Here is a 13,296-nt window from a genome sequence, read left to right on the forward strand (position 1 = left end):
CTTCCTCTTGTACCAGTCAGTTAAGATTGCTCTGCTAGCATTTTGTTTCTACTTCTATTATTTATTTTACTATTTATATCATTAAGGAGAAACTTAATATACTAAAAACTAAATCTGAGTTTGGTTGTATCGCTTACTAGCTGTGTTTCTTTAGTGGATGTTCCTTCAATTCTGGGCATCAGGTTCTCTAACTGTAAAGCAAACAATAAAACTTGGGATGACCATCATAGGGTTGTGGGAGGATCAAATAAGAAAATGTCTATGAAAGTACACTGCAAACTATAAAATGCCATATTAAAAAAAATTATTTTAATAATATATTATTTAACTCAGTACACTCATATGTCACTTAATGACACAAATATGTTCTGAAAAAATGTGTCCTTAGGTGATTTCATAGTTGTACAAACATCATGGAGTGTACTTACACAAACCTAGATGGTATAGCTTACTACATGCCTAGCCTATTGCTTCTAGGGTACAAACCTGTACAGCATGTTACTATACTGAATACTGTAGGCAATTTTATTATAACACAATGGTAAGTATTTGTATATCTAAAAATATCTAAACATAGAAAAGGTACGGTAAAAATAGAGTATTATGATCTTACGTGACCACGTTGTATATGTGGTCTGCCCTTGACCGAAACATCATTATATGGTGCATGACTATATATCCAAATATTATCATCTCAAGATGTAGTTAATGAAAAATTATTAATGAGACATTATACTTTTTCTATATTAAGTATTAGAAATCCAAGGTATATCTTGCACTTACAGCATATCTCAATTTGGGCTAACCACATTTCAAATGCTCAATAGCTACATGTGGCTAGTGGCTGCCGATTTAGCAGGGCAGTTCTAGATTTTCAGATTGTATCCCTGTAGTATCATTTAGCATGTTCTTTTTTTTCTTGTAAATATATTTAGATTTTCATTTTTTAAACAAAGTACTGTGAATGTTAACATTGAAACTAAACACATTTGATAATTTTTTATAAATGAAATTGTGAGTCTCTTTAAGGCTTAAAAACTTTCTATTTGTATTTTAGTGCTGCTCCAGAGGAATATAATACAGTTGTACAGAAGCCAAGACAAATTCTTTGTCAGTTCATTGACCGAATACTTACAGATGTAAATGTTGGTAAGAAACCAATTATGTTTTATATAAACTATATAAATTAGACTGTTTTCTTTTCTATATATATAGCATTATACTAGCATTTTTCTCCACATAGTTTTAGATATAGAGTTATTTGTGATAGTTACTATTTTCAAGCAAGTTTGTTAATCAGTATTGCTTGTTGCTTGTTATAAAATGTGATTTACACTTTTAAAATAATTCTGTTTTCCTCTTTATTATCTAAATTTTCTTCTCCTTGCAATGAGTTCTTCAATATCAGATATTATACTTAAAAAATATTTGGCCAGTTCCAATCATGAGAACCCTATTTTAGTTAGGTCTTGTGCCAGTGGTAGAGATACAGCAAATGCCACAAAAAACTCTTTAAATAAGAGTTTGTGCCTTTGCCTGTAGGAGGTAATAGGATCCTGTGAGTTATTGAATCAACTATTTGCCTGTTTGTGCCAATCTAATAGACAAAATATTACCAACTCGGCAAAATGGTGTCACATCTGTCATATCTGTTGAAATTACATGGAAGGGTAATATAGAGTGGCATATGGCTCAGGGTTTATAATTTTGATTCCAAATTTGGCATAGACAGATTTTATGACTTATAGCCATTTAGTTTTCTTTTTCTTTCTTTTTTTTTTTGAAACAAGGTCTCAAATGGCGTCATCAGAGCTCACCACGATCCTCCTGCCTCAGCGTCCCAAGCAGCTGGGGCTACAGGCACACGCCACCACAGTTGGCTAATTTTTCTGGCTTTTTTTTAGAGACAGGGAGGGTCTCGCTATGTTGCTCAGGCTGGTCTCAAACTCCAGGCCTCAAGCAGTTGTCCTGCCTCAGCCTGCCAAAGTGCTAAGATTAGAGGAATGAGCCAACGTGCCTGGCCCTAGATTTCTTTTTCAGTCAGTACAATTACAAGTTGCTGAAAAATAACAAAGGACTACTGAATACTTGCAAGATGTATTTTCATATGGTACTACTTTCTGTTTGTACTACCTGCCCTTTCCCTCTCGCTTGACCAAGTCCTTATCTAGGAGTAAGTTCTTTCACAGTGTCTTCCCGGACACCTATTTTTCCTTATTCTGGATTCGTGCAGTTACCATGTTTTATTATAATTAATAGTTTATTTGTTTGACTCCCTCACTGCATTGTGAGATTCTTTTTTTTAATACTCAGATTTTAGCACAGTGCCTGGCATATTGTAGGCCTAAAGTACATGTTTGATAAATGGATGTATATATAATATTAATAGATGAATACAAATGATTTTTAAGCATTTAAAATTAGATAAGATTGTAGTGTTTAGTCTCATCAATTTAGCATGAGCACTGTGCTGGACATAATTCTGATCACCATAGTCTGGTTTATTAACAAAAGCACTGTTTTTTTCATTTGTTATGAGTCTTTAAAATGAATCTTTTATTGTTTTAGTTGCTCTAGAACTTGTAAAGAAAACTGACTCTCAGCCAACTTCTGTGATGTTACTTGACTTCATTCAGCATATTATGAAATCCTCCCCGCTTATGTTTGTAAATGTGAATGGAAACCATGGGCAAAATGAGGCCAAAGGCAGTTGTATTGGTAAGTGCTAGTATTCATGCATTCATTTGCAGTCTCTTTTATGAAATCTACCTCTTCTTTTCTGAAATATCACATATACATGATTATACTTCTTTGGGTCAACTTTGCTAGAAATTGGGGGAGTGAAATGGTGATGGTTATTTTTATTTCATGTATCCTTATTGGTTTTTTGTTTGTTTGTTTTTGAGATAGTCTTGCTCTATTGCTCAGGCTGGAGTGCAATGGCACAATGATAGCTTACTGCAACCTCCAAGTCCCTGGTGCGAGCGATCCTCCTGGCTCAACCTCCCAAGTAACTAGGAATACAGATGTGTATGCCACCATGCCCAGCTTATTTTCTAAAAATTTTTTGTAGAGACAGGGTCTCACTATGTTGTCCAGGCTTGTCTTGAACTCCTGGCCTTGAGCTATGCTCCTGCCTACCCAAGTGTTAGGATAACAAGTGTGAGCCACTATGCCTGGCCAGTTTTCTTTTTATTATTATGTACTGGGTACTTAGAATAGAAGAGAAGTAATCAAATTTGTTTATTTGCCACTGAACACTTTGACACAGTTTTCTTTTTTCTGTTTTTGGTCATCTCTTTCTTCGAGGTCAGATAGATATTGGCAAACTACAGCTTATAGGCCAGTTGCCTATTTTTTTAAACAAAGTTTTATTGAAACACAGCCATGCTCATTCATTTACTAATTGTCTGTAACTACTACAAAGGCAACTTGGGCATTTAAGCCAAAAATATTTACTATGTGGCCCTTTAAGAAAAAATTTACTAACCCCTGTTCTATATGTTGAAGCTTTTTACTAGGCTTATTCCTTATTGTTCCTACTACTTTTGTCCCTTTTTTGGTCTCTTTATAAAGAGATGCAAAGCAAACATTTTTTCCTTTGTAATGGATAAAGTATTTAAAAATTTCTTGCTTGAAATTCAAGACTTAACTTTGATAGCGTGTCCCCCAAGAAGTCTTTTCTAACCACTATTTTTGATTGCCTAGGACTAACTTGGTTACTCCTCCTTTATGTTCTCTTAGTACTAAGTCTTCTGTATTTCTTCTATAATCGAGGTTATTAAACTGTATTGTAATCACATGTTTATCTATATTCTTTACTACAGTATTTTTTAAACCCAATAGGGGGTTATGAAATTGCTTTAAGGAGTTATCAGCATTTGAAACAGGAAGAAAAAGACTGGAAAATATCATAGTACATTGTATGTAATAAGAGTAGGTACTGTTTCATGAAACTTTTGTTTCATATATTCAAACAAAATAAATATATATCTATATTGTGGTCATGATATAAAATATATTTCTTTGTTGCAGTCAAAAAGTTCAAGAGACTATACTGTGGGATTCATGAGAATAGGACTAATTTATTCTTGTGTACCTGAGACAGAGTTGCCACTCAAATTTTTGTTAGGAGTGGTAATAGCTACCATTTATTGAACATTTATTGTACTTTGGGAACTATATTGAATATTTCACATATATTATCTTATTTGATCCTCACAGTAACTCATAACATAATTATTATCATTCCCCTTTCATGATAAAGTTACAGAGGTTCAGAGAAATGAAAAGTTCACACATATGGTAAATGGAAAGCTGGGATCATGTCTGTCTGACTCCAAAGTTGATACAGGCATACCTCAGAAATATTGTGGGTTTGGTTCCAGACCTTGCAGTAACATGAATATCTCAATGAAGTGAGTCACACGAACTTTTTGGTTTCCCAGTGCATATAATAAAAGTTATGTTTACTTTATACTGTAAAGTCTATTAAGTGTGCAATAGCATTATGTCTAAAAAATGTACATACCTTAGTTTAAAAGTATTTTATTGCTAAAAAATACTAACAATCATCTGAGCCTTCAGCAAGTCATAATCCTTTTGCTTTTGTAGGGTCTTTCCTTGATGTTGAGGACCTCACTCTGGATTAGGCTTTGGCTTAAGGGAATGTTGTGGCTGGTTTGATCTTCTATCCAGACCACTAAAACAGTCTCTGTATCAGCAATAAGACTGTTTCATTTTCTTATCATTGGTGTGTTCACTGGAGTAGCATTTTTAATTTCCTTCAAGAATTTTTCTTTGTGGCCGGGTGCGGTGGCTCACACCTGTAATCCTAGTACACTGGGAGGCCGAGGTGGGAGGATTGCTCGAGGTCAGGAGTTCAAGACCAGCCTGAGCAAGAGTGAGAACCCATCTCTACTAAAAATAGAAAGAAATGATTTGGACAGCCAAAAATCTATATAGAAAAATATTAGCCGGGCATGGTGGCACATGCCTGTAGTCCCAGCTACTCGGGAGGCTGAGGCAGCAGGATTGCTTGAGCCCAGGAGTTTGAGGTTGCTGTGAGCTGGGCTGACACCACAGCACTCTAGCCCGGGCAACAGAGCTAGAATGCCTCTGTCTCAAAAAAAAAAAAAAAAGAAAGAAAGAAAGAAAAGAAAAGAATTTTTCTTTGCATTCACAACTTGGCTAACTATTTAGTGAAAGAGGCCTACCTTTCGGCCTGTCTAAGCTTTTGGCATGCCTTACGAGACATGCGACTTTCAGTTGAACATTTAGAGGATTGTAGGATTATGAATTGGCCTAATTTCAGTATTGTTGTGTCTCAGGGAATAGGGAGGCATAAGGAGAGGAAGAGAGATGGGGGAACCACCAGTGAGTGGAGTAGTCAGAACACAAATGACATTTATCAATTACGTTCACCATCTCGTATGGGTGTGATTCATGGTGCCCCCAAACAATTACAGTAGTCGCAATACAGATCACTGATTATAGATCACCGCAACAGATATAATAATAATAAAAAAGTTTTGAAATATTGTGAGAATTACCAAAATTTACACAGAGACACAATGTGAGTACATCCTGTTGGAAAAATGGTCAGCACAGGGTTTCCATAAACCTTCAATTTGTAAAAAAAATATAGTATCTGTGAAGCACAATAAAATGAGGTATGCCTGTATTCTAAACTATTATAATATATTTCCATTGTGAAGGGAATGTTTTACACTATTTTGTTTTAACTATTTTGTTAGTGAAGTTTATACTTTAAAAATCATTAAGCATTTAGCAGATTAATTTTTAATATCCTTTTTTGTTTATTTTGAAGAATTCAGTAATTGGATCATAACGAGACTTCTTCGGATTGCAGCCACTCCATCCTGTCACATGTTACACAAGAAAATTTGTGAAGTCATCTGCTCATTACTATTTCTTTTTAAAAGCAAGAGTCCTGCTATTTTTGGGGTACTCACAAAGGAATTATTATATCTTTTTGAAGACTTGATTTACCTCCACAGAAGAAATGCAGTGGAACATGTGGAATGGCCAGTGGTTGTTAGCCGATTTTTAAGTCAGTTAGATGAACACATGGGATATTTACAACCAGCTCCTTTGCAGTTCATGAACATGCAAAGTTTAGAATTTATTGAAGTCACTTTATTAACAGTTCTTATTCGTATTATTGCAATTGTGTTTTTTAGAAGGCAAGAACTCCTACTTTGGCAGATAGGTTGTGTTCTGCTAGAGTATGGTACTCCAAAAATTAAATCCTTAGCAATTAGCCTTTTAACTGAACTTTTTGAGCTTGGAGGCTTACCAGCACAACCAGCCAGCACTTTTTTCAGCTCATTTCTGGACTTATTAAAACACCTTGTAGAAATGGATACTGACCAACTGAAACTCTATGAAGAGCCATTATCAAAACTGATAAAGACCCTCTTCCCCTTTGAAGCAGAAGCTTATAGAAATATTGAACCTGTCTATTTAAATATGCTGCTGGAAAAACTCAGTGTCATGTTTGAAAATGGTGTGCTTATGCGGCTTAAGTCTGATTTGCTAAAAACAGCTTTGTGCCATATACTGCAGTATTTCCTTAAATTTGTGCCAGCTGGGTATGAATCTGCTTTACAAGTCAGGAAGGTCTACGTGAGAAATATTTGTAGATCTCTTGTGGATGTGCTTGGAATTCAGGTAGATGCAGAGGTAAGTTGTTTTTAAGATTACTTGTTACGTATTTTGTTAATTTAAGTGTATGCATAAGTGCAAGATATAATAATGAGAAAATAGAATATCTTTAATAATAACATATTATTCAAGAAAAATGATTTTCATAGTCTAGTCTGGTTCCCTATTATGGATTTTTCTTTTGATTTCAGAAGAATTTGTTACTAAGTTGGCAATGAACAGCAATGGAATAGAATGTTTTAAAGTAGAATTTGTGAAGTATATTAATTAAAAGGATGCCAGTTATCAACTTAATTGCAGACATTTTGATCACTCACATAGATTTTATGTTTGACAGGTTATAATCAATCACTGTTAGAAACCTATGAATAATTAGTCATACCAAATTGTGGCGTTTTCCTATTTGGACAGGCAATACAATAGAACAGTCAGATATGCAGTAACTTGATTAAACATTTTAGTTTATCTTATCTATAAGTCTTGCCAGATTTGTAGTATGAAAAACATTAGTAATTCCCTTACAGAATTTTTCTGTGTAGCATTTTGATACATGTTATAGAGAAAAGGTTTTGTCATAAGCCTAAGACTATAGAACCATAGTTGATATTAACACATAGACTGTGAAATAATATAGATTAACTTAGGTGTCTGTTTTGCTTTATGAAACTCTGAAAATAGTTTACCTTATTAGAAAACATATAATTAACACCTAATGCATTCTTGCCGACTATGAATAATATAAATATATTTAAATATTTTTTGAAATTATTTTTGTTTTCTCAGTACTTGTTGGGCCCACTTTATGCAGCCTTGAAAATGGAAAGTATGGAAATCATTGAGGAAATTGAATGCCAAACTCAACAGGAAAACCTCAGCAGTAATTGTGATGGTATATCACCCAAAAGGCGTCGGCTCAGCTTGTCTCTAAACTCTTCAAAAAGAGCATCAAAACAGACTGAGGAGTATGATGGTCTTTATTCAGTTTGTATTTAGTTATTTAATAAAGCTTTATTCATTTTTTAAAATCAACTTCAGTTAAGTGCTTTGATTTAAATACATAAAGAATACCTTTCTAAATGTAGTCAAAGGAATGCATAAAATATTTTAGTAGTTCTTGTAGACTATTTTAGTATAAAACATTTCATGGCTAAATATAGTTACTTTTCATGCTTTTACATGCCTAATTTGACTTTTTAATATATGAAAAATCTGAGACTATACATCTGTCAGCAGTTTTAAAAATATTAACAACTAAACTGTTTTTTCTAAGGTAGCCAAAGAATTGCCATATTTCAGTCAGCCCTGAATGTTGTTTTAATTGTTATTTTAAATCTTAGTATAAATTTTAGTAGTTGATATTACATGGTATGTTTTGTTTTAAATATGTTTTATGTTTGAATCAAATGTATATTGAATATGAATATCTGTCTACTGTGGTTATAATTCATTATAGAATTAAACATGTGGATATGAGCAAAAAGAGCATATTATGGAGTGCACTAAAAGAGAAAGCTGAATCTCTTCAGATTTCCCTTGAATACAGCAGCCTAAAGAATCCTGTAATTCAGACTTTAGAAGGAATTGCTGTTGTCTTACAACTGACTGCTCTGTGTACTGTTCACTGTTCTCATCAAAATGTAGACTGGTAAAACAACTTTTTGGTTTTCTTGGGTGGGTCTTTTGTATGGAACTCAGATTTAGTGTTTACTTGTTACTCACTTGATTAATGTAGCCTTAGAATACAAACTTATCAGTGAGGTAGATAAGAAATTAATTTGCTGTTGAATGCTTGCTAAATGCTAGGCATTGTGCTAAACACTGTACATACCTCATTTAATCTTTATAACAGTCTTGTGAGGTAAATGCTATTATGCCTATTTTACAAATTAGAAATTGAGGCTTAGAGAAGTTAAGGTTCTTTTTTGTCTGAAGCCTAAACTGACTTTCATGATTAAAGAGTACCAGAATACATTTATGTACAACTCAAAAGCCAGTGTTCTTTTGATTCTACTCCATTTCTTCCTTTGATAGTAAGAGTAGGAATTTAGGACTTATTAGAGGTAGATTTTTGGTTCAGTATTCTTAATATAGGTTAATATTTCTATCAGATGAGACAAGCAAAATGTGAACTTTGAAGATTCAGTCTTATTTTTACTGCTACATTTTAGACCAGCATTCATTGTTAATTTTTTCATGATCATTTATTCTGTATTTTCTTACTCTTTTGACTGGCCAATATAAAGTTATTAAGGTGATTTTAAAGAAACTATGTTAATTCAGATTCCATTACATTTGAAATTTGAGAGAACTTAAAGGAATAGATAATTAGGCTGAAGTCTACTCTTGTCCTACTATAGTATGAAGAAAGGGCTTACTAAGCCAGTTAGTAATTGCATAGGCATGTCTTCAGTCATTTTTAAACCTGGTGATGCCACATTTAGGTATCCTAGATTAATTTTAATTCCCAAATCCTAAGAGTGATTTAAGCCAACATAAAGAGATTAAATTAAAAATAATAATGATGTATTAATTGAGTTGCATATTTGCTTTAAATTGGTTTAAGATTATAGATTAGTTTGGTATTCACAATTTTTTGCTTTACTACAATATTAGATTTGACTGTAACAAAATTCATCTTAATTCCAATGTCTTTAAAAAATGTACTTACTACAGCCATAATTTCAAGGACTGTCAGCACAAGTCTAAGAAGAAACCTTTAGTAGTGATAACCTGGATGTCATTGGATTTTTACCCAAAAGTGCTTAAGAGCTGTAGGAGTTTGTTAGAATCTGTTCAGAAACCTGACCTGGAGGCAGTCATTGATAATGTGATGAAAATTTATGATGCTTTGATTTACATGCAAGGTGAGTACAAATAAGCAATAGATCAGAGTAACCTTTAAAGATAATCAGTATAGAAATAGGCTTTCTTTTTTGCCTGAAACCTAAATGCACAAGTGTTTGGAATGCCTAGTTTTTTCTTTTTTTTAATTTCAGTTCTATTAAACTTGTCAGTAATTTCTGAGTTCCAAATTTATTTGTGTAATATTTTGATTTATTATTCTTCAGTCAATAGAAATTATGACTTTTAAGTTTTTTGATTTAGAAATTTGAAGATCCTTCTTTAAAAAATGCATAGGTTCATATTTTTATAAAGTCACATTTAATTTCTTTGGGTGCATAGAACTCAAACCATCATTCCTGGATCTCTATGTAAAGAATCCCTGTTTAGGCTGGACGTGGTGGCTCATGCCTGTAATCCTAGCACTCTGGGAGGCTGAGGCAGGAGGATCGCTTAAGCCCAGGAGTTTGAGGTTGCTGTGAGCTGGGATGATGCCACTGCACTGAGTGAGATGGTCTCAAAAAAATGTTTATAGAATGTTCATTATAATCCCACTTGATGTTTCAAGTATCTATATTTTTTTATTTTAAAAAAGACTCTTGATTTAGATATGATTAAGGAAAAAATATAATTAAAGACCTATTGTGTGTTTTTATAGTAGAAAATTCATTTGAAGATCATATTCTGGAAGATTTATGTGCAATGCTCTCAATTCCGTGGATTTATTCCCATTCTGATGATGACTGTTTAAAGTTGACCACATTTGCCACTAATCTTCTAACATTGAGCCAGAGGATTTCAGATAGCTACTGTAAGTGGTCACAGAATTGTATCTATGTGTGTAGTTTGTTTTATTTTGTCTTAATTCATCTCTATATAGGACTTCTAACATGTATCATTTATATTTTTTCAATAATTAAAAGAGGAGTACTTTTTTAATAATTAAAAAAAGGAGTTATATAAGTAAAAAGTAACAAATGAAATCCTGCACTCATATATTACATTTCCTTTCTTACTGTAAAAAGTTTGAAGTATATCCTTACATATCTTTACTTTCATTTAATAAAATTATGAAATATTTGAGAAATACAAAAAAAGAATGGACAGTAATGCACCAAACACTCTTATACCAGCTTCCCAGTTTAAAAAATAAAAATGTTAGAGATATAATGGAAGCCCTCTAATTGTTGCTCTTTAATTTCATTTCCCTCATTCTTTCCCGAGAGATAACTACTATTCTGAATTTGGTGTTGATTGATTATTCTGATGAATGATGTATTAATTTTACTATATATGTATTTATCCCTAAATAATACACAGAATTGATTTACCTTTTGCAACTTGCATTTTGTTAGCCAGCATTATCTTCCTGAGACTTACGTATGGTGATATGTGTAGCTCTAGTATGTTATTGAAACTTCTGAATAGTAGCCAACTATATAGATAGACACTATTTATCAGGACTCCTGTTGGTAGGCAATCAAGTTGTTTCCAATTTTTTCACAATTAGAAACAAAATTTCATTGAATATTTTTATAAATGACACTTTAGTCATTCCAAGGCATTGCTGTTTGAAAAGTGTGGTCTGTAGCATTGCCACCATTTAGGAACTTGTTAGAAATGGAGAATGTCATACTCCACTCAGATCTACTGAATCAGAATCTGCATTTTAACAAGATAGTAATAGGTGATTCATATGCATATTAAAGTTTGAGAAGCACTATTTTAAGGTATCTTCCTAGGAGTGAAATTGTTGGGTTATAGGGTTTGTATACCCTCAACTCTATTCTGCTGTATTATTCTCCAAAGATGTGCCAACTTACACTCCTGTTAGCAGAATATAAGAGTTCCTGTTGATCTGCATCCTCACTGACACTTGGCAAACTTTAAAATTTTTTCTATCTAGAAAAAAGAAAAAATATCATGGAATTAACCTTCTTCTTCTTACTATTTTTTTTTTTTCTATCTGATGGGAGTGATTTTCAATTTGCATTTCCCTGATTATTTAGTAAGGTTGTATATAGACCTTTTTCAGTGTACTTGCTTTATTTTCTCAAAAAGGAGCTTTTAATTAAATTATATATTAGATATATTTTAGATGTGACTTGACTTTATAATGTATGTATATAAAATTAACACTATTAGAAATATTGTTTAATAGACTTTATTTTTTCAGCACCACAGGCACAGTCACAATGTGTATTTCTTCTAACCCTGCTTCCAATAAGAATATTCCTTGAATGGAGAACAGCAGTTTACAACTGGGCCCTGCAGAGCTCCCATGAAGTAATCCGGGCTAGTTGTGTTAATGGATTTTTTATCTTATTGCAGCAGCAGAATTCTTGTAACAGAATTCCCAAGATCTTGATGTATGTATTAAGATTTTTAATTTGACTATATCACTTTGAAAGATCATAATTCTCTGGCTATATAGGCAAAGTTATGTTTATTGCTGAATATTTAGAACAAATGTTGCTTTCAGTTTTAGAATTTAAAATTTTTTCCTTCTAGATTTTGTTTTACCAGTACTTTTGTCCCAAATTAAGCAAGACTATTTAGACCACAAAATTAAGCAAGAAGGTTTAGTATTTTTTCTTTTGTTTCTCCCAGAGATAAAGTCAAAGATGATTCTGACATTGTCAAGAAAGAATTTGCCTCTATACTTGGTCAACTTGTCTGTAGTCTTCATGGCATGTTTTATTTGACAAGTTCTTTAATGGAACCTTTCTCTGTACATGAACGTGTGGACCTCTTGTGTAAGAATTTAAAAGCCACTTCTCAACATGAGTGTTCATCTTCTCGATTAAAAGCTTCTGTTTGCAAGCCATTCCTTTTCCTATTGAAAAAAAAAACACCTAGTCCGGTAAAACTTGGTAAGTGATTATGCTTAATTTAATACTTGAAAACCTATTTAAGTTCTATTTTTCAAATCAGTGATAGAATTAGCCTGAAGCTTTAAAAAATTATAGCAAGTTACATGCTTGATAGATTCAATGCTCAGTAATGATTACATATAAGTGGGTTGAATGGTATTAGATTGTATCACAGAACCAGTAAGAGAAGTGATTTGGGGATTTTTAAGATACTATTATAATTTGACAGCCTAATAGGGCATACCTTGATGGCTGGCTCAAAATTGTTAAGTTTCAGTATTCTGTTATCTTCTTCAGTGATACCAGAGACCTTCTTAATGCATCCCCTTTCCCCACCTTGGACCTTCAGAACTTCAAATAGTTAGATTACCTTACCCAATTGAGGATTACACATTGTATCTTCTTGACCACTTTCCAGTGGTAATGGAGTATGAGTTTATTGGGAGCATGAGATTTACACAAATACTTGAAAGATCCATTTGTTCAGGTAGTAAGTTGAAATTGTTCTCAACAAAGCATTAGATGATAAATGGTTTCTAAGACTCCCTAAATCTTGTAAGGTTAATAATAAGGCTAAAATCTTAGTTCAGCATTCTTTGGGTCAGTGAAGTGTGCTTTTAAGTCTGTCTTGGTAACCTAATGGTCTACAGAATCTAAAAGAGACTAGTTATTTTATAACTTAAAAAATTCTGGAGTTTATTTTAGATTTATATCATTTATGACTTATTAAGCATAAATTTAAATTTACAACTATCCATTTTTATTCCCTAAAATTTTGTATACTATACATACTTAAATATTAAATATTGACAATTTAAGGCAATTTAGGATTCTTTGTGGCATATTACTTATTAACAATATTTTTACAGTATAACTTTGATGTTTAATGTGTTAA

General features: G+C 32.8%; 1 protein-coding gene across 2 annotated transcripts in view; it reads left to right on the top strand.

Annotated features, from left to right (window-relative positions):
* ATR (ATR serine/threonine kinase) overlaps positions 1 to 13,296 on the top strand; it is a 115,874-nt gene that overhangs the window by 12,489 nt on the left and 90,089 nt on the right. The window contains exons 2-10 of one of the 2 annotated variants that reach the window (XM_069473139.1): positions 1,058 to 1,149; positions 2,569 to 2,718; positions 5,831 to 6,705; positions 7,471 to 7,649; positions 8,141 to 8,332; positions 9,361 to 9,551; positions 10,187 to 10,339; positions 11,705 to 11,897; positions 12,139 to 12,401. In XM_069473139.1, the coding sequence (XP_069329240.1) occupies positions 1,058 to 1,149; positions 2,569 to 2,718; positions 5,831 to 6,705; positions 7,471 to 7,649; positions 8,141 to 8,332; positions 9,361 to 9,551; positions 10,187 to 10,339; positions 11,705 to 11,897; positions 12,139 to 12,401 (2,288 nt within the window). The remainder of the gene's footprint in view (positions 1 to 1,057; positions 1,150 to 2,568; positions 2,719 to 5,830; positions 6,706 to 7,470; positions 7,650 to 8,140; positions 8,333 to 9,360; positions 9,552 to 10,186; positions 10,340 to 11,704; positions 11,898 to 12,138; positions 12,402 to 13,296) is intronic. The other variant, XM_069473140.1, reaches the window with a different exon arrangement.

Source organism: Eulemur rufifrons, chromosome 7 (genome assembly GCF_041146395.1).
Source record: "Eulemur rufifrons isolate Redbay chromosome 7, OSU_ERuf_1, whole genome shotgun sequence".
Classification (NCBI taxonomy): domain Eukaryota; kingdom Metazoa; phylum Chordata; class Mammalia; order Primates; family Lemuridae; genus Eulemur; species Eulemur rufifrons.